Source organism: Cinclus cinclus, chromosome 6, assembly GCF_963662255.1.
Source record: "Cinclus cinclus chromosome 6, bCinCin1.1, whole genome shotgun sequence".
Classification (NCBI taxonomy): domain Eukaryota; kingdom Metazoa; phylum Chordata; class Aves; order Passeriformes; family Cinclidae; genus Cinclus; species Cinclus cinclus.
The window spans coordinates 26,150,661-26,172,779 of NC_085051.1; the positions used below are offsets into that span (position 1 = coordinate 26,150,661).

General features: G+C 39.4%; 1 protein-coding gene across 1 annotated transcript in view; it reads right to left on the reverse strand.

Moving 5' to 3' along the window:
* Positions 1-22,119, reverse strand: part of SPTBN5 (spectrin beta, non-erythrocytic 5) — an 86,864-nt gene that overhangs the window by 29,889 nt on the left and 34,856 nt on the right. The window contains exons 32-38 of the mRNA XM_062495790.1: positions 18,942-19,145; positions 17,569-17,718; positions 8,474-8,578; positions 7,297-7,482; positions 3,270-3,425; positions 2,444-2,635; positions 1,732-1,827 (exon numbers count right to left, since the gene is read on the reverse strand). Coding sequence (XP_062351774.1) covers positions 1,732-1,827; positions 2,444-2,635; positions 3,270-3,425; positions 7,297-7,482; positions 8,474-8,578; positions 17,569-17,718; positions 18,942-19,145 — 1,089 coding nt within the window. The remainder of the gene's footprint in view (positions 1-1,731; positions 1,828-2,443; positions 2,636-3,269; positions 3,426-7,296; positions 7,483-8,473; positions 8,579-17,568; positions 17,719-18,941; positions 19,146-22,119) is intronic.

A 22,119-nucleotide genomic window follows, 5' to 3' on the forward strand; every position in this document is an offset into this window, starting at 1 on the left:
GAAAGTCTGCAGGCCTCAATGCAGGATGATTACTCCCTACCCTGATCTCAGATTTGTCTAGTGGGAAAACTCAGACTGGATGGATGCACACACTGCCAGAAGCAGCCTCCTTCTGTTTGTATCACCCTAGGAAGTGCTGAATAACTGAGCATCAGCTACCAGGGCATAACTGCGTAACTGTCCCTGGTCTTTGCCTGCAGGAGTCATATTCAGTGTTAGAGGAGCAGTGGCTACAAGCTGATAGTGTCTAAGGCCAAGAGTTTCAAGAGTGGCACATAATATCTACCTTAGTTTATGGAAAACCTTTCCTATTCAGAGGCTTATGCTGACTGGAACACTGGTTTGTTTCTGCCCTATTAATCATCCTTATTTTGGCTGCTACAAGCAGTAGAAGAGCCCTTGCTCAATCCCTTAGTTCACAGTCAGCTAGTGAGCATAATGAATGTCTCTTCAATTTACTAATTCCCTGGAGCTGAAGCCAAATAATTTGGTTCTCTATCCAAATCCAATGTGAATGCACTGTCACGAAATTCTGCTGGGCTTTGGAATAAGGAGCTCAGGGGTTTCTCCCTGGTGTTAGGCACACCTACACTGCTATTTTGCATAGAAGAGGATTGTCTCATTCTGCCACTAGGCAACAAAAGTAGAAGATAGGAGCTGCCTAACAGGAATCAACAAAATGATAACAGACAAAAAAAGGATAAAGGAGACTACCTTATAGTAAGCATCACTCACAAATTCATAACACATCTCTTTCCAGACCTTTCCCACATTTTCCAGACTAGCAAACCAACTCAGTAATGTTTCCTGTGTGACACAGAGATCTCTTAGTCCTCATTTGTAGCGGTTCACAGAAACAGAGAGAACAAGAGGTTGCTGCAAATGCATCCCCTCAATATATGGCCTCACAGCCCTCATGGTGGGAGCTGAGCACAAGGAGGCCTCTGTTCTCCTCTGTTCTCTGGGTTTGGTGCCTAAGTTGGCACATCTCACCATGGGGCAGGAGAGGCAGCTGGCAAGACTCAGCACCATGAAAGAGGGACAGAGATCTCGGCATTGAAAGGTGAAGAGAGCAGTGTCTTGTCACATGGCTGTTATCCAAAGTGTAAACTGTTGCTCTGTTTTACTAAATGTCTGGTTATTAATGTTATGATTAATGAGTAACCATATGTGCCGTACAAACAAAGGCCCCCAGATTTATGTGCTTAATTTGGGTGAAGGAGTATGAGAAGGAGATCATTCCTCAGGAGGAGGAAAACGGAGATGTAAAGGATAGAAATAGAGAAAACAGGGTTTTTTTGCTTTTTTTTGTTTTTTTTTTTTTTTACAAGCTTGTTCATGGAAGGTCCAAATCAGTTCTCAGATTCAAACAAGCATGGCTGGAACATCCGTTTTTAAATCACTTTTGGGTGGAAATCAATGTGGCTTTCCAGACTGCATGAACCAAACAAAATCTGTTCAGGCTCACACAGCAAGTTTTACAGTCATTTAATGCAGTCTGAAATATTGGGTTGTGTCATGAGTGGCTGACAGCTCTGCCTAGATATCTTCAAAGCTGAAGGCATAATAAGAGAAAATTCTGGGTTTTTAAATTACTTTTGAGATAGGGATGCTTCCTATCACTTTGGTCTTACACCTTCTCAGAGTACTGGAACTGTATTTGCTGACTGGACTGAAAAGTTACTTGCTGCTGCAGCCATGCAACACATGAGCATGGAAAACACCTCTTACCCCTGATGTTGCTCCACGGAACTCATTCAGCTTTTTCTTGAGCTGCAGGCAGTGTTCATAGTCATTTCCCACATCACCTACATTAATCATGACCTCCTGGGGAAATAAGCAGCAAACAGACAAATATTTAGGTGAATATTTAACAACTCCCAGTGCTTATCCTGATGCAGTAAGTTCTGTGATGTGTCTATAAATCACCAGCCTACAGCTTCTGAAATAGTATCTTCCAACCTTAAGTTAATTACAAGACTTGGTCCCAGCTCCCTTTTTGATCTATTACTGGCTATGGAAGCAAGCTCTGAATGAAAGTGATTCTTCCTTAACTCCTACAAAGAGAAACTTTCAGATTTGATACACAATGTGAGTGAAGGCCAGCTGCCAAATGCTTCAAGTCTCTTCCATTCTAATCTGGTTTCATTTCTCTGTCTCAGTAGAGATATATAAGATGGTGACAAATAATCACAAACCCTTCATGTGCACAGTTTACATGAGAAGATGTGCTAATGTCAAATGTGCCCAGTTGACTGGTATGGACAAACTCCATAGAATTTGTTCAATCATTCCTTTCATATTGTTTGTAGAGCTTATCATGATTTTTCCAGACAAAAATCACTAGGCAAGTGTCCTGGAAACTGACACATTTATCAGAAAGTCATTGCTAAAAAGCAAGTCTTTAGTGTGCTGCTTGGGTTAAATACTAAAATCCACTTGCCTTCTCCCTGATCCAGGCTTCCACCTGATCCACCTTCTGGAGAAATTCTAGGAAGTCCCGACTGTCCTCCAGCATCTTTCCACGAGCAGCAACAGCTTTCTTCAACTTCTCCCAGTGCTCCTGAAGCATGCGGACTTGACGACGGATCTCTCCTGATTTTGGGTGGCCTTTTGACACCAGGGCTTCTCCGTTCTTCACATCCAGAAGAAGAAATTAGAAATTAAAGTTGCCATTAATTTTTAATAGGATTACCATGTTGCATGACCTTCCTAGGAGGAGTCTTTCACCTTCCTAACCTGGATTGAACAATAGATTACAAATATAAATTCTTATAATCCAAATTCTAAAGCCAGCTGGAAAGCTTTTACATCTGGAGGGAATCTGCAATCATAAAACACTGGTGTTTGAGTATTTCCCTGCCAAGGATATTCATGGAATGGGAGCATCAAGAAAGATATTACAGATGACTGTGCCCTTTAGCTATATGATTCATCCAGTTCCAACAAGAATATTCACAAATTGGGCATGAAATCCTATTTGTCTTTTGTAGCAATAATCATGTCAGTCAAGGAAGTCAGTGTGTATTTTCCTATTTAGGCTATAAGGAAATACAGAAGTTCCCAGAATGGAACAAATAAAGTATCTCCCTGTTGTAAATTAACACCATTAAATTTCCATGGCAAAGCAACTGGGTTCTTGTCACACCAGTAGGATAATTGATGCAGAAGTGATGACCAAGCTACTCTTCCTTTACATTTCAGCAATCTGTTGGTGTTTGGATGAGCAGGAATAATCTGTAAAAACAGTAACAGAGTGAGAGGGTCACCTTATTAACAGCTGTGATGATTTCTTCATTTGCTAGAATCTCTGCCTCAAAGACCTGATGTTTCTGCAGCAGCTTCATCTTGTCCTGCAGGTTGCTGGGGTCTTGTATGGAAGGATCCTCCAGCTTCTGCATGCGCTCACTGATCCAATCTTCTGCCTGCAATATTGAGAGGCACCCAAGTTAGCACAACTGCCTGGGATCCTGGGGCCTCCTCCCAGGATATGGCACTATTCCATGCATGTGTCTGTACCTGGGCTGGGTACATGGAGTGGGAGCTGACAGCTGATGTGGATCTCCAGTTTCTGAAATAATTCTACTTTGTTAAAAGCAGGTAGGAATGAAACTAATTTTTATCTGACCACTGGAGTAATGAAAAATTCCTTTAACACTTTAGATTTCATCAGAAGGCACTAGCAGATATTACAGTCTTCTAGATTATGTAAAGAGAATCCTTGAGCCTTAACATGGTATACATTTAAAATGAGATTATGACCTCTGAGTCTGGGGGGTTTAGTCCCTGAGTTTCATCTGGTATCTCTGCCATTGACCTACATGCATACTGGGTAAAGATTCTTTAGAATTCAGTGCCTCACCTATAAAAGAGCACTAACATTTCCTCATTTCAGTGGTGTTGGGAAACCTAAATGGAAAATGCAATGCAAATAAAGATTTGCTGATGGGGCCCAAGCACTACTCAGATTATTTGAACGGAAATACAGCTGTATTTGTTTTTATACTTCATAAAATTCAAAATGGTCTGGTCAGGAATATCAGATTCAGAAAAGCAGGTAATTTGCGAGGGCTAACAAAGCAAAAGTTATTCATTTCTCTTGCAGAATAAGATAGCAAATCTTCCACAACTTTCTTTAATTTCTGCTGAGCTTTAGCCCTTAACACTGAAGGAAATATTTTCTATTCATCAACATGCTGGGAACTGAATACTTGGCATGATGTTGTAACTGATCCAGTTGTCCTCAGGGCACTGAAGTAATGTCATGTTTTAACAACACAAGACCTGCAAATTGAAGAGCAGCTTTATTAGTTTCAAAATATCTTGGCTTCCCTTGTGGAACTGTGCACATATGTGTGCACAAGACTTGTCAGCTGGAGGATTTTCTCTGTTAATTAATTCTTTGAAATGTTGTTTCAGCTGCTGAGATTCTCTAAACAATAACAGAAATAGTTTTCACTAGCAGCGTGCTCTCCAGAAACTGTTTCCCTCCAAAGTACAGTTAGAGACTCAAACAGGCCATGCCAAACTTGCCCAGGGCTACACATTGTCATGTGCTGCTTGCATGTCCAACACCCTCCTCGATGGCCTTCTCCCATTCCCAGCCACACAATCGTGCTTCAGTGTCACTTAAGTGACTCTTCATTTGAAGGGGAGGCTCATTCCATCCAGTTGGAATGAAAACAAACCAATCCCCAGGATAAAGCGACTTTAAGGTCGATTTCTCTCCTACTTTTTTAATTAGAAGCAGTGGCTCTAATGATAGACTGAACATCTGCACTCTTTACGCCTTGGTTTATTTTAAGGCTTGCTCAAGATGCCTCTAGAGAGTGAGGGATCCTTCTCCTGGCCTCATGCCCACATTCAGATGTGAAGCAAAGCTGATCTGTTTTCCCAAGATCTTTCTATGGAAAGATTTAATGGTTGTCTGGACAGCCATTTTTACTTCATTGAAGACAACAGAAAAATAAACTAATGTTATGCTCAGTATAGGCACAAAACCAGACTTATTTCTATGGGAGTCATAAAAAATGTGGGCACTAACAATTTAGAAACTTACTTTTTCAAAATATCAGTAACTGTAAACTCACCTGTTCAAACAGTATATTACACTGATTTTTTTAATGAGAGAAGCATGCAAAGCATATAAAGGGACATGCCTGCTCCAGACATCCAGAGATAACAACTAATGGTCTCTCTCATACCCCTGAGATAAAGATGTAAAGGTTTTTTTTATTATTTTATTCTTATGTACAGGGTGAAATGGAAAGGTAGTACTACTAATATCATGAGCAAGTTTCAGAGTCAGTGCTAAAACCCAGACCCAGCTTTAGAAGTCAAAACTTTTAACTTTATAATATTCCCTCTGCAATAATTTAAATACACGTTTCTAAGTAGCAACTTGCTAATTTGCCTTGCAGATTAACACTGAGCTACAGACTTTTTTGCAATAGTGTGTAAGTCTGTCTCACTTCTTTGAGTGAGACAAAAGCACCATATTTCTACTGTAGAAGGGTGAGTTTTATTTTGTAAACTGCATGCAATCTCTTGAGTTAATTATTGTGGGTCATGGTACTAATGCGTGTAGTTCTCTATGTAATTGCTCCTTGAGAGTAACTAGAAGAATTTTAATGACGAAAGTGATCACTAGCTTCTGCTGACACAAAAAATTCTGTTTGATCAATAGAAATTACTTAATTTGTTTGCAGGACAGAGAGTTTTCAGGGGAGTGGGACCTGAGCTATGGTCTTGTTCTCTTAATAAGTAAGAATAAGAAATGACCTCATTGATTTCACAGCCAAACTCAAAACTCAACTCCGAATTTACCATTCCTGTGAGGACCATTCTCATACATGAACTTGTACACACCCAGAATATAATTAAAATCAAATTAAACATTCCATTCTATCCAACAAAAAGAAGGAAAGATATTACTGTAAGATTTTTGTTTTTTAATTCCTTGGTAACATTCACATTCTACAGCAGTAGGCCATGGTTCCAGGTCAGTGAGGTAAATGACCACGTAAACTGAGAGCAAAAACTCCCCGAAGAACTCTTGGCTGAATGTATGTGGAGAAACTGGATGAGAATAGGGAAATTTTCTTCACTATGCAGGGCCAAATCTTGTGCTCTAAATGTGTGATTCAAGAATGAAGTGGGACCCCAGCCCAAGCACTGATTTGACAATTACAGAAAGATGGAAAGAAATTTGTAAGTATTCCTGCCTAATGGTTGATTGTATCTCTAGAAGGACATTGACAATTTCTCTACCAAGAGGATATTGGAAATTGCTCTTTTGATATTATAACCCCTGTGCACTATCCAGTCCATTCGCTCCCCTCTGCTAGTCCAAAAGGTCGATAGGCTATTATTGGTGGATTTTCATTACTTTCCTATCATGGGACAGTAAAAGTATAACCAAATAATACAAGTTAATATTTGGGTGTATAAATTTTATAAAAAGGAAAAGGAAATGGAAAAGAAAAAAAAAAGAAAAAAGAAAAAAGAAAAAAGAAAAAAGAAAAAAGAAAAAAGAAAAAAGAAAAAAGAAAAAAGAAAAAAGAAAAAAGAAAAAAGAAAAAAAAGAAAAAAGAAAAAAGAAAAAGCTCTGGTTTTGTAAACCATTGAGGACATTCCACGGGACACAGCATCAGAAGGGGTGGATACCAGACCAGCAAGAGCAACGGAAAATGTGCCCCTGGGTTTGTGTGCTCTTGTTTATGCCAGAACAGTTCTCAGTCACACATGTTGTGCTGCCCTTTGAAAGGCTGACCTAGTTTGTCTTTTCAACAGCAGTGACAGAGCGGAGCTACTCAGTTACAGGACTAAAGGCAGAACAGGAGACAGAGACCAGCATGTTCTGCAGAGGCCAGTCTACAGTAGCTTAAGAGCTATGCTGAGTCACAGCAGTGCTTTGAAGACCTTCAGTGAGCACCCACTAATAAAGCTTGGTGCCCAGGCCATAATGCTTTCTACTTTGTCTTCATCCTGATTTGAAATGCATTTTCTCTCCCACCAAAGGAAAAACATGTATTGGTGTGCAGTTTTCCTTTCAACTGTTTTATTTTAGCAGAGCTTTTGATGAGTAAAGTGGCTGTAATGGGCACAACGCCACAACAATAGTACAGTAACAGGAGTGGCATTGGAGCATCCCTTTGGATGAGTGCAGCAGGAATTGCCACACCAGAGTCGATCATCCATCCGCCTAATAGTGTCTGGAAAGAGTGAGCACTTCATCCAATTGAGACAAGTGGTTCCTCTGCTTTACATGCCCATCCCAGTCTAAAACATTCTTACCTCTTCCAAGTTTTGGTAGAAAAGTGCCAGAAGAAGGGCAGTCTGCAGCTTCTCTCTCCTGCTCTGGGATAGATCCTTGATCTGACGCTTCCTCTCATGAATTACATCCAGTTTGTGCTGAATCTTTTGCCCTTCCAGTCCATCAGCCTTTCCCAACCTGCTTGCCTGTTCTTGAAGAGACATCATCTGAGGAGACAACAGATCTGAAATTACTTTTATGCTTCCAAGTGGTGTGAAAGAAACAAAATCAAGCTCCTATCATAGCTAAAATAGTCTATCTTTTTCTGCAATGAACCGAGAACCGCAGGGACAAGTTAACCAGCATTCCCCCTCATCCTGTACTATGTTACATCTATGACATTACTGTAATTAGAATCTATGGTGCATCCTGGCTACATAAATTAATTAAAGTTGTAGTTTCAGGAGTCCCTCTGTCACAGATTATCCAGTGCAAGGAGTCATGGAGCAAGCATGACATCCATGAGTGCTCAGATTTTATTGCTTTCTGGAAACTAGGTGTTGCAATGTAGCTCTCAAAATGAGCAATCAGTCTGGCAGGGTGCTGGGAAGAGTCCTGGGAGTTCTTTCTGGGGAACCCAGGCACAGTTGCAGGTTTAAGCTTATCCCTAGCCTGGGTGAGTGACAGCAGGGCAGAGTATACAGTATACAGCCAAGCAGATTCCTTCACACACAGGTGAGCAATTCAGTATCTATTCCAAAGGTGCAGGGAGACTGCTCATTTGGTACAGCCCTTGTACAACAAATACAAATTTAAGTAATTTGACAACTTTTTTAATGTCAAAATACATCCTGTGTTTTGTAAAATGCCTACTCTATTTTACTTGCTTGCTTAAAAGTCACTATTTTTTTAAATGAAAAGAGCAGAAACTTCTGATATCCATAATACAATATGGCCTGCTTTAAATATTTCTTGTAAGTTCCCCTATTCTGCTTACTGAGTGGTTTTCCTGTCTGCTGCAAGTACTTGAGCATGGAGTGTTTTGACAGTTGTTCTCAGATGCTCTGCCTCTTATTTCCCTAAGCTTCCCCATTTTATCTTTTGTTCAAGCATATCAGGCATGTCACCAATTCAAAGTGTTATCATATTAAAAACAGTATATATATAATTTTAGCTCAAAGAATTCTAGCTAGTAGAATATTTGTTTATTTTTTTTACCTTCTCATCCTGTGATGCCAGAAGCTTCTCAAATGCCTCATGTTTCCTTATCAGTTGCTCTACTTCATCTACAGACCTTCCGAGGTCACTGCTTTTCAAATAAACCTATAAAAAAGTTTATTATTTTTCTCAGTGAATTTTATAATAATCTTGATTCATAAATGGGAGAAGAGGTATTAACTCTGCTGCTGAGATTACACTTGAGAGGAAAAAAAAGAAACAGGAGGCAACAAAAGGTAGAAATTAATGATTAGAAGTCCATGGTCTTGAGCAAGAAAGAGAAGCATTAACAGGTCTACCTTAGGAAAGTGACCTGTCAGTCCTTATCACAATCACTAAGGCACAAGGCAGCGAATTCCAGAGGTCTGAGAATTTACTTTAGAAAACCAGCCCTGATGCTCATTCTCTGCACAGAAGTGTTGGATGACTATTTAACCCCACAGGGCATCTTCTGCAGGAGAGGCTTCCCAAGTAAGAACACCAGCAGGGTAATCCACAGCTACTTGCCAGCATCTGACTGCACTAAAAGGCCCTGGATGGATCCCTGCTCCCATCTGGGAAGCTCTCTGAGGCTCAGCCCTGCACATCAGTCCCTCCTGAGCTGCACTGAGGTGCACTGATCCTGCCCTGACCACCTTGGACAGACCCCATATTTCAGCCACTGCCTTGCTTTGACACTTGATCTTCAGCTGCCTGAGGAACTTTTTTACTGCTGCCACCACTCTGCCCTCCTTGGTGGCTGTGGATAACAGGATTGGCAGCCAGACTTGGCCTGATGTTCTGGGCTGTTTTTGGGCTGTGAATATTTTGCATATATAGAAAAATGCACACGTGAATATCATGCCCAGGCCAGATTTTCAACCTGCTCTGTGCTAATCCATTCCTATCACAGAAATTGCACTCAAGAAGAGAGAAAGGCAACTGTATAACAGGCCTAAGTTTATGGTAACCCTGGTTCATAAAACACCAGAATGTCTAAAGAAACACATTAATGCCTCTGTGTTTCACACAAGCCCCACCAGAAGGCATATACTCTGTCATTCAAACCTTAATCCTTTGACTTATCCTACTCATCAAGTGTATGAAATGATGAGAGATCTATGTTTTAGAGTGTTATTGGATTTAATTTGCTGTTTTGAAGAAAAATGTGTGGGCTCCAGGTCTGTCTACTGAAATACTTTATTAAACCCCTTATAATTACCATCTATATTTATACCACTGCTGCCAACACAGAAATAAAAAATTATCAGATTAATCTAATCCACTGCCGTTTGGGGTGCACAGACATAGAGCCACATGCTGGAGTTCTATTTTGGTGGTTTAAACCCTGATTTAAAAATACTGTAACTTCTTGACACATTTTTTGGTTTATCTACACAAAAAAAAAGATTTACCTCCAGTTTTATTTAGTAATTGTTGGCAGTGAAACTGATATCTGAAAAAAGAGTCAGCTATTAGTTTTCCTGTTCCTATACCTCTGACGGAAGAAAAATGCAAAGGACTGGTAAAGATGGTAATTTTCCTCAGAGAAAGGGGACAGAGATATCTGAGAGCAGGAGTGCGGGGTGGTGACTCATGAGCAGCTGCCACCAGAGAGCTCAGTGCCTTGCTCTCACTGAAATCCACTGAGCACAAATGACACTGGGCATTCAGAGCTCAATTCCTTTGGATGTGACAGCAGTGGGAGAAAGCGCTCCTGACTACTGAAAGCTTTGGACTAAGTCCTCCAAGTAGAAGTCTGTGCAAAATCTGGTGCTCAGAAAGAAAATTGCTGCAAAGGGGAAGTGGCTGCATACATTGCAGGAGGCAATGGCACCAAGCTAAGAGAGCAGCCCCTGTAGTACCAACAGTGCTGCTGCCTGGAGAGCTGCTGAGGTAAAGATTTCCATTTGTCTTTTACACAGGAATCTTCCGACAGCCAATGCTATAATCAGAACAACATTTTAAGCAATTATTATACCAGTCTGAAAGCAGGACAAAAATTGGCTCCCGTGCCACAACGCTGGCCTGTCACCAATTACATCACTTTTTGGCACACTTTTAGACCATCTCCTAACTCCCGCTTTGAATGAGACATATTGATTTCAAATACAAAACACTGCATAGCTCTCTTCAGCTAACCTCAGAGTCTCCAACAGAGTGCAGTAGGTATAAGACTTGGACACTCACTATAAAACAGATTCCTTTTCAAGTGAAGACTTCCAAAGATGCTTAAAACCACAAAATGTTTTTTGAGATTTCTGAGATTTTCTGGAATAAATTTTTAGGTTACTAACAATGTAAAGCATAGAAGCAGAGGTTTCTATGAAACCCTACTAAACTGGAGTTCTTCTTTATTGCTGAGTTCTGTGCATAGCTGCTGCCAGAAAGACCAAGTTAATGCAGAATTAAAAGCGAAGTTCAATTAAGAAAAAAAGCATTTAAAATAAACCACTACTATTTACACAGTTATGTGACAGCATCTGTGAGCTCTAGCTTTTGGAGAAATACTGAATCAAACATCTTAGTCATTATCATAACTATGCTCTCTGGATGCCACAACTTCACATTTATATGTACTGAAGAATGACACAGCCCCAAAAGAAATTTGTGTTCCGAGAAGAGTGGTTTTTATTTCTCTAGAATAGAATATATTTTACATATTTGTGCATATCCACTTTCTTATTCTGGTTTTGCTCTTCCAAGTATAAGAAGCTCCACAGAATTTGCCCGTCACTGCTTGCCATGGGCTTGCTGCTAAGATTACTGGAACTCGACAGAAAATCTTTCTGCTCTAACCCTGTACTAAAAGCCTGAATTATTCCCAGTTTTACAAACCTTCACTTAAAGCATGTAATCAAGTCCAAACTATCTGCTGAGACAGAGAAGAATAAGGTTTGATTTAATTCTGACAAAACTAAAGAGAATTAATGAAAAACTCCAAAATTTGCTTTAGCAAAGTAAATGTTCTTGATACCATGAATATACAAGGTTCACAAAAATGTTTTACTATGCTTAATTTCTGTTAGTTATAACAATATATCATACTATAACCACAAGAGGAATAAAACACACTGAAGTTGTTTATAAAAACAAAACATACATTTTTTTTTCTAGCAAACTGACATCACTATTATTGGCATCTGTCCTTGTCATCTATATGCAAAATTCTATTGTTGAATGTATTTAAAATTTCCTCCCCCCTCCATGCTGTCTCCTTGGCATAAAGACATAGTTATCTGACATTGGAAATATATATGGGAAAAACACAGAGATAAAACTGGTGTTTTTCTGATAACTGCTCCTTCACAGCTATTTTCTCCTACTTCAAAATTTGAGATACTGGTCCTTAACCTGTAAGTATTAGGTGTTAGACCAGAATCTTACACCCTTACAACACCATCATTTAAATATTTACTTATGAAACATTTGTCTGAAAGCAGACTAAATTCCTCCGAAACTCCTCATAATTTCACTGCTAGAAACTTTGCTGGGATATCCAAATTGATATGCTGCGGACATTAAATTCCCTTTGTTTCCCTCAGGAAAGGGCAGTACCTCTCCTTTTCTAAAAGGGGAAAAAATTATTTCTTCCTATATACTTAAATACTCTGGCTTTTTAAAACCAGCCTTACTTTTAAAGTTGCAAGCACATGAATTAACCATTTAGAAATATAGCATAATTTGACAAGTAAGGAAATGAAAACAGTTAAACAGAAAAGAAACAGGAAAATCTACACTGAGGATTTTTTCCAGGTCCCAGACTGACTACAGAATCACAGAATTGTCTAGGTTGGAAAAGACCTTTGTGATCATCAAGGCCAACCTAACAGAGAAGAAAACCAGCTCTTGGCTCTGAAGTCTTGAATCTTCAAAATGCTGAGTACTATGGCCCAATCATGCAAGGTCCGTAAGCAGCTGCATGGTTAAAATGAAACTCATGTGAAGTGCTCCGTTAGAGCACTTAGAGTCCTTATTGTCACTGGGCATGGATCAAGCTGTAGCTGATGGTGACAGCAGAACACAAGTAGCTTTCTCATTGTCTTGCAAGTCATCTCTAGGGAGCTGGAACATGGCAGGGCGCGTACAAAAAGAAATCCATATGGCTTGGTTAAACACAACTTAGATCTTCTGTTTGCAAATGTCCCTAGAATGGAATGCAAATTTTCACCACTCTCCTCCCAGATCCAAAGGATGCAATGTTGACGGCGATAGATGGACAGCCTGGGTGCTCTGTGTCCCTGTGAGTAGTTGAAGCTCTGGTGTGAGCTGGTATGTTTGTCACAAGGCTGTCAGGGCATACACTTTTTACAGTGCATGTTTCCTGGGAAGGTCTCAAACTGGATCTTGTCCAATGGCTAGAAAGCAATCCTGAGCAGCAAACAGGGTTTGCTGGTAGAGAGAGGTCAGCTCCAATCTCCACAGGGTGAAAGGGTGGACCAGCTCTATCTGAATCATGTGTTTTGATAAAGATTGTTGGATCTGGGCTTCTTCTAAATTCTCTTATCACCTGGATAGGCATAGCAGGCCAAGGAGTGGCAAGTATGAAGGTGATTTTGGAAACTTTGTGGTGAGCAGGTGTTAGACCATCACATGGAGTCTTCCTAAACTCTGGCCTAGTTGAGGGGTAATTCTGAAAGACAATCAGCTCTGGACTTAAGTCCTTAGTCATGATCTCATTCCCACTAGCTGAATTTTCTCTTCCAGTCAGCACAGCTGGGGACAGCCATATATCATTGGACAAAGCCTGTTGGGGAAGGCCAGGATACTTGGAGGAAGTCACATGAAATCTTGTGATTTGAAGGGCTGGCGACCCACCTGAAGGGAAATCTTGTTTTGGTTTCTGGGGTAGTATTGGAAGACCAGAGGGAGTTTCAGGCACCTTCTCTAATTGTGGCATGAGCAGACTTGAATGAGCATGACTGCTTCCATGGGAACCTGCTCGAAAAGGCTTTATCATCAAGCTGCACGTTGAAATGTAAAGCTTCATTGAATTGTGGAGGTCTGACATTTGGACATTGCATTGGCTCCAGCCTTGTTGGGGTGGCAGTGAATCACAAGGTTCCAGGGATGCATGCAGATTTTTGCTGTGGGGCATAGAAGCAGCTGGAATAGCAGACAGATCAACGTTTAGGCGTGATGTCCAGCTTGATGGACCTTGGCAAGAAAGAACATCTGAAGGCAAAGATAGAGCAAGCTTCAAGGGATCACTTTTTCCAGAGGAAATACGATGAACACTTTTTTCTCTTTTTGAATATTGCTTGCAAGATGCAGATGTTGACTGAGTGCCAGACCTCTCATATCCATGGCCTCGAGGATCCTTGCAAGCACTGGAACACGTGGATGTCTCATCAGAAGAACTGACACAGTGACTAGCACTCCCAAAACCTTTCCTCTGGTCTGTGTGTGCCAGGATGACATCTAGCCTTGAACAGTAAGACACGCTGCTGGGTGGTGAGATGGCATTTCCTGGAGCAAGCTCAGCAACTGATTGACCAGTGGGAGGATGCCAAGCTGGCACTGGCATCTTTTGAAAAGGCCTGTCCTGCACAGCAGATTCAAAAGGAGGAGATGGGGTTGTTCTACAGGAAGAGAGCAGCACTTCCACGGTGGAGACGTAGGTTGCAGATGAAGGTTTGCAGTGATGGTCCCTGTATGACATTCTGAAGCTTAGTCCCTAAATGGTGCAAAATTCAAAGCCACAGAGCTTGCCTTTCCCCCTGTGCTTATAACCAAGTCCTAATCCTTTTTTCCTTTAGTACTGGAAATTTCCATTCTTCCTCTGAAGCAAAGGAATGAGAGATGAATAAACATTCTCCAGGAAGAAAAATACGAACAAAAAAAATCCACATTCAAAATAAAAAAATCTCAGCTCTTCTAAAACTGCTACCACCTCTTGTCATGTCTGCAAAGTGATATGAGCGTGGGATGGGCTGAAAGATAAATTATGGAGCATACGGCTCTGCTCCCTGAATGTTCTGACAGTGAGACTGCAGACAGAGTAGGAGGGAGCCAAAAGTGCCTGCCAGAGACAGCCTGCAAACTCACTGTTATTTCATCTGTGAAAAAAAGAAAAGCAGCTAACCTGAGCAATGGATCTGCTGGTGTGAAAAGATCAGAACAGAGCAGGGAGTAGTGGACACAGTTTCTGCTCAAAGCAAAAATGATTTTTTTCTTTCTTTCTTTCCTTTATTCAGCTGTTAATTGTCTGCACTCTGCATGATACGATTTCTGTTTGCAGCTCTTACAAGAGATTCCTACAGAAGTTCCATTTGCTGGCACAACTGAATTAATTAAAAAATTTAAAAAGTTAGATGTTTGCCTAATTTTCTTCACATGTGCTCTATTTTCTTTAGCACAGAACAATGGTAGACGATATTCTGCAGAAATCCTTTGAAGGCTTATGTAACTTGAATGTAATATAAGATGCTGGCTTAAAGTCAAACCTGTCACAGTGGCACAGACAGCAAATGAAGGAACAATTCTCAGCAGTAGTTCTTAGTTTAAAATACTCCTCTGTTACCATCTTCCTTCCCCTATTTCTTGCTTCTGGTCTATGGCATATGAAGTACTGGCAAAATAGGACTGAAAAATTATGTCATGCTTCCTTACACAGATATTTTGCAGACATAAGAACTGAAATGCTCATAACTGTGCTTTGACTCAAATGCAAAAGTCAGAAGAAATGCAAAGGGTGGAGAGATTGCTTCTATTTGCCTGATAGGAATCCTTTTTGTATGCGTGTTTCCTTTCGTCCTTTCTGAAAGCAGAAAATGATGAAATTCCCATTGGGAAAATGGTTTGAAAGTTTTCAGCTGACGCCCTGGCTGAGTTATTTTTTTAAAAACATGTTTGAAAAAATTGCTTTCCTATCATCCTGCTTGTCTGTATCACTATGCAGGCACATTTTAACTCTATATAGTAGCAACAGTGTTCAATCCAAAAGGAATAGATTTCTCTTCCAAGAGTTCTTCAACTGCAGAAAAGTGAAATACAAGTAGTGACAAAGGAGCATCACTCCACTGTCAAATTGTTTGTTCTGATCTACATGGCAGATGGTGGCAGCTGCAAAAGACAGCTTGACTGTAAGGTGTGGTCTGTTGGAAGGGACAGCTGAGTATCCACACTTTATTGATCCACCATCTAGATGCTTAGTGTCAGTGAGGAAAACTGAGCACCAGACTCCTTGGAAGTTCAGAGAGAGGATACTATGGGTAAAAGATTCTGATAAAAGAACTGTGCTTCATGGTCCTCAAGGTCACAATCTTCATTCTCAGGCTTTGCTTTGGCTGAAGAAACTTGGGATTTCTAATGCCACCAGGAGAATTTATCTAGCCTCTGATGAACATCCACCTTGTTTGTGGCAGTCTACGTCACAGCCTATAGCAATGGCAAATTCATCAGAACAAAGAAGTAATATGAAGTGCCATTTACCTGTAGAGAAAGTGCTGAGGCCATACCAGAAATGCCAGGTGCATTCGCCTTTCAGACTTTTGCAGCCATGACTCACAACTGAGGGGCAAAAGTCACCTATCCACAGTAACTTCCTACACATTTACACCTGCATTACACAGAGCAAAGCAGATGCTGAAGTGAGAGTGCCTCTGTGTGTTGGCTGATATTGATTTAATAGAGAAAAAATACAGTGGTCAAACTTGTGTAGAGTTTACATTTTCCCTTACAAGCTCCTATGCAGGAGCTTAACAGTGATGTACCACTGCTTGGTAGGGAATTGAGACAGATATAAAGCAAATCATGTCATTTCTATATTAGCAACAAATAGTGGGCAGAACTATGCAATATTTTTACTCCAGAAACCTGAACCTAGGTGAAACTCTCTGCTTCATGTCAAAAACTTCAGAATGAAGGTCACACTTATTAAGAGAAGCAGTTATAAGGAACTATGCAGACGTGCATTTCCTTCAAGGAAGGAGTAGCAGAAAGCTCCAGGCCCATGTGCCACAAAGGGTTACATATCACTTCATGGCATCACTCAGAGTGATGGATTTAATGCCAGTGGCAAAGTGCTGGTGTAAAACAGAGCTCAGTGCAAAATGAGAGCCATTGTATTTTGCTGTCGGAGTCTCAGAGAATTAAGAATTATTTTTCATTAATGAAAAATGACCCAGCACTGTGTCAATCCTTAAGTTTGGCAACCTGCAACCCATTGATGTGGTTTGCATGCCAAGTCTCAGAACAATTGCAACAATCTATCAATTCACAAATTTGTAGAGTGACTGCACTCAGTTTTGTAATAGAAATGCCAGACCTTGAATTGGAACCTTTTAAAATAGTTACATGACTCAAAGAAAGTGCAAGAGAGACAAAATAGAATTCAATAATGGTGAAAAAAAATCTATTTCAAGAGCTGAAAAATGCTGATAATACGAACATCCTTCTGTCTCTTAGCATTGATTATATTTGCCTTCATTTTTCATGAGAGGGCCTTTTTCATTAGTTTGTTTTTTTCAACTACATCAAACAGAAGTTAGCACTCCTTAAAATTTCTTTCACTGTTGTCCTACACACTCCTATCAATGCCCTTGCAGAACTGAGAAATCAATTCACTTTCCTGTATTAACTCATACTGCTGACACCCATTTTCTACTCATTACATTTTCCCAGCTTACCTCCCAGCCTGAGGTGAGAATTCCAGCAATACCTGCAAAGTAAATTCCCTTCAAACCCTCTTTACAATTTTCTTTCTCTTTGAATCCTACCAAATTTGCCAGTGGTTAAGCAGCTGGCATGCTGAGAATTTTTTGTAAAGTGGACTAATATTGGACTCTTGTCTCCCTCTTCTGTTGTAACGCTTGTATGTTCCCTCTTACGTATATTTGCAGTCAATTATTTTTCAGATAAGGATAATCTATTTGTTTCTGTTCCACATCTAAGCCCCATGAGAAAGGAGAACTACTTGCACATTGCAAGCAGCATTCTGGAAGACTGCTGAGCGATACCACAATGCAAACAATACCAATAAAATAGACTGTCTTGTCTGTACACAGGCACAAGGATTTCAAGCTGCAGGTGAACAGTAGTGCCCTTTTTAGTAGTGCCAAGTTTACATGCTTGAAGAGTTTTAACTGTTTATTTCAAGTTTATAATTTGCTCACCTCCTGTGAGTTCAGGAGCATGTCAAGGTGATCCCAATCCTTGTAGAACATTTGTTCTTGGTGTATTTTCTCCAGCCATTCCTTCTTTTGTCGCCATGCATCGTATACATTTTTCTTCTCTTCCAACAAAGCCTGTAGCTTCTGCTGAATCTGAACAAAAATTCCAATTAAAAACTTGCATTGGTCTTTATATCCCATGATCTGGGTAAATTGAGAGAAGAAAAGACTAAGTGGAGTGGTGAATAATCCCTTTAAACTGCAACAAAATTATTCAACAGAGAAAAATGTAGAACACATTCTACCACTACAGTTTGGGCAATCATAGTTGCCTAATTTCTCCAATGGAGAAAGTGCCTCTTACAGCATATACAGTCCAAACAAAGAACAAAGAAAGGTAACTGTATCTCAAGTGTGATTTCTAGAATCAGATCCTAATTCTTCATTATCTTTAAGCATTAACAGTGCTATTATAGCACTTCTAATTTTTATATGACAGTTACTAAAATATAAATTATCAACATAGCATATTCTTCTAGTCAGTGAATTCATGCCACAAGGTTAGACTTCATATAACTTCAGCTTTCAAATATTTTATATCCACAGGACTTCTATGAATGATTTTTTCCTACCTTTTTCTACAGGCAAAGGATTTTACAGTCAGCAAGATTTCTGGTTACCATAGTCATATAGTGCAATATTCAGCAAATTTTCAGGAAATAGCTTGGTAAGATGGGAGACTAAACTTGCACAAATTGCATTTTTCTGAATGTATTCAAGAGACATCTTAACGAATTATCAGGGGAGAAATGAATTGGTAGGTACTGGGAAACAAATAAATGCTGTGAGAATCCTAGAAACTGTTTGTCTTGAGTAAACTGTCATTTTGATTTAAATGTTTCATTTCCGGGGAGTATATTTTACTAGTGTAATTCTTTACTACAGAAAATGTTTCAATCCATCTTTAAACTCTCTCGTATGTTTGAGTGTTTTCATTCTTTGGTTGACAGGTTTTTGTCCAGACAGTTCTGATGTGCATATACCACTGTAAAATGAACTGTATCATTTGTGAGAAAATCCAGTTTGGGAAGTTGGCAGAATTGACTCCATGGCTCAGAACATGGTGAACTTTGTGAAAAAGTCCAACTTTGCTGCAGGAGACCTTCAGGAGGTGCCTCCACATATCTGCTGCTGAAGACAGAAATGGAACAGATGTTTTTGTGCCCAAGATAGGCAACATACTGAGGCAAATGTAGGTCATGCAAGTGAGTGTAGGCATGTTTTTGTGTCTCACAGTGTGATACAATATAGAATCGTAATTACATTGGGGTCCAGTTCTGAATATGTATGACTGAACCCAGAGGAGCTTCAATTACCTCTTTTGATGGCATTTCCTCATCTTGCAAGAGGGACTGTCCTAGCTGTACAACATGACTGTACTTCTCTTCTCGTGCTTCCATCTCTGCCAGTAGCTGTTGATGCTGGGTGAGTCTCAGGCTGCTAGTAGATATGTCCCGAATAGACTCCTTGGCTCTCATTTCCCTTATTATTTCTGCTGTCCATAAGAAATAGTCCCACACCTGGAACCCCAGAAAATATGAAAATTGAGGTTAAGGCTCAAGCTTAGGTTAGCAGGCAGGAAAATCTTAGGCTGTGTCTTCAACTTTAAGTGAATAATAGGTAATAAAATCATAGATAAATAAAATATTTCCTTAGTGCTTGCAGTACCTCTATGAATTTTATAAGGGTGGATAACACAACAGCAGGAATTCCTATATAGTGTGTTACATGGTTTGTAGTATCATAATCATAATTTAAGTGTCATATCACATCAGTGACAGCATTATTTAATTTATTGCCCTTCAGTCCATATTAAAGTATTTTCTAATGTTATTCCTTCAGTTAGGATAAACCAGTATCATCTACATTTCTGTGAAAGCTTTGGCAAATACAAGTCTATTTGAAAATTAGGTTATGCACATATTCTAAAATGAAAGTGTGAATTTTCAGGTGAAAAACAAATGCACTCTAATAGAAGTGAGAAAAGGGTAAATCACAGGTTATAAGAAATTCCATATCAGGTATACAGGTTCAGCTCTTGGTTTGTGGAACTATAGGACTGAGATTGGGAGGAATAAATATGTCATGCTAGTTTACTTTCAAAATCTGATGAACCAATAAATACATTTGCAATAACTTAAAATGTCTGAAGCAACTATAAGCATGAAAATGCTAAAACAAATCCTGGAGGATTATACTTTAATTATGATTGAAGAAAGCTGCAAGTAAAAATAATTTGATGTTCTCTGTATGTCTTTTTCTCCATTTGATTATATACCTTCAACAGTCACTCACAGGCACCTTATTTGAATCTGCAGTAGGAGTTTTTCTCTTAAGTGTCAGTTGGTAAAAACTAGGACTGTGAGGGATGTACAAGGGATTCCATACAATGATTTAATTTTGTTATAGTTTAGCTATGTCTGGATTAATTGGTTAAATTTTTAGGTAATAAGTGGACTTTCAGATTTATAAAATGCATTTTAAAATACTATTACTTATAGTAAGTACTGAAGAAAAATTCTCTTTTATTACAGAAAATGTAAATTTTTCTTTTTTAAATGGTTCCTGGCTTTTTCACTGAGGGAAACTATGTAATGGAAATAGATTCTTGGCTGGTCCATTTTACCCATAGATTTTTGTTCGTATCATCAAAATCTTATAAAGTCAGCCAGGAAAAAAAAAAAAATTCAGAAAAGCACCACAAAATTGAAACTGGCCAATTTGGGGTCCTGGCTTTAGGCTTTAAAGCCAAGATGCTGCTTATTAAAGCAGCTGTGAATACAGCTACTAAATGACTCTTTAAAACCACTGTGGTCCTTTTAAAGGGGCCCATGGTAGTGCACACATGTTGGCATAATTTCCATTTGTAGAACTAATTCATTCACGCAGCTGGATGTCACTATAGACACTGACATTGCACTTGGCACTGCAAATGCTTAAAACTCCCTGAGATTTTGAGCAAAGCTTTAGGAAAAACCCCATAAGCCTCAGGATATATAATGCAATGGAACAAGTCAAGACCCTATAGGAGGTTACTGGACTGCCACTGCCAGCAATATTTAAGGACAGAGTAGGCATCAGTCTGCAGGAAACTCCTAAGTAAAGCCTGACTCTGATCATGCAGGTCCCAGCACAATCTTCAGAATAAGAGTCTCAGATCATTCAGAAATACTTTGAGTCTGTGTCTACACTCATCTTCCTTGACAAAGTTCCACGGAAGTTCTGAAGCCCTCTGCTGTGTTGTGTGTTGTCAGTTAGGCCCAGCTATGCTATTTAATCACATTAAAATCATACTTGATAGGGTGTAAGGAGATACACTAGATGACTCTGCAGAATTCTCATTTCATGGAAATTGAATTTTTTGTTTGTTTGTTTCACTTAATCTGTGCATAATTTTTTTTTTAATGAAAATGCCCTGTGGACTTCATATGAACAATATAATGATAAAAAGAACTCTGAACAGCTGCAACTAACATTAAGTTTGTGCACCTCTTGGCATAGCTGAAAGAGGAAAGGTAGCAAAGTTGCCGTTTTACATTTAGCAATTTGGGTGATATTCTGCAGTAAAGCTGCTCTGACCTACTCTAGAGTTTCTGAAATTCTTACAGTTACTATCCATGGCTGCATGATCCTGCCTTGTTCCACCTGGGCAGGAAGATAGGCTTACCAAATTGCAGAACCTGCTCTTCACTTCTTCAGAAATTATTGTCAGGAAAGGAGATGAAAATTGAGAGGATTGGGAATACTTTTTCCAACAACCTGACATCAAAGAGACAGGAAGTTGCCTGAGGCATCTAGACACATCACTGAGAATATGGTCACATGGTTTGTCATTTTGTTTTATGATGTTAAGAGTCATGAAGATCAAAGGACACCCTGGGAGAGCAAGAAATGAGCTATAGATTTGTCATTCACATCACAGGATGTATCACACATTTCAGACAAAATTCAAACCAAAGGTGTTTTACATCATTCCAGTAATAAAAATTAAAACAACACTCCCACAGGATGGGGACAACTTAACGTTTTCTATCTGAAGTAAAAATCTAAATTTATGATGAAAGCTATGAAGTAAATCATTGAAGAAATGAACTCTGAGTGACTGTATCTTAACGGTCAAATCCAACAAGATCCACCTCCTGATGAAGACACCTCCAGGCTGAAGACTTCAAGAATCTAATATACGATAGAAGAATGCATTCTAACAGCTTGCCTTGTTCTTCCTATCAGTCCTACATACTGTTAGAAAGACAGTGGGCAAATTCACTTATATCAGTAGAATCACACTAATTTTCCCCATCAACAGTTCTGCAAATGGTAATGGAACTTGTAACAGTTAAAAAAAAAACAAACCAAGAAAACCCTCAAAAATTCCAAACTGCCATAAACATCCTTTATCTCTAACTACATTTCTAATATTTCTTTTCAAAAAATAAGACAGGTAATGCTGATTTAAGTACTTATAAGAGGCTTAAAGCAGGTTGATTGAATGTA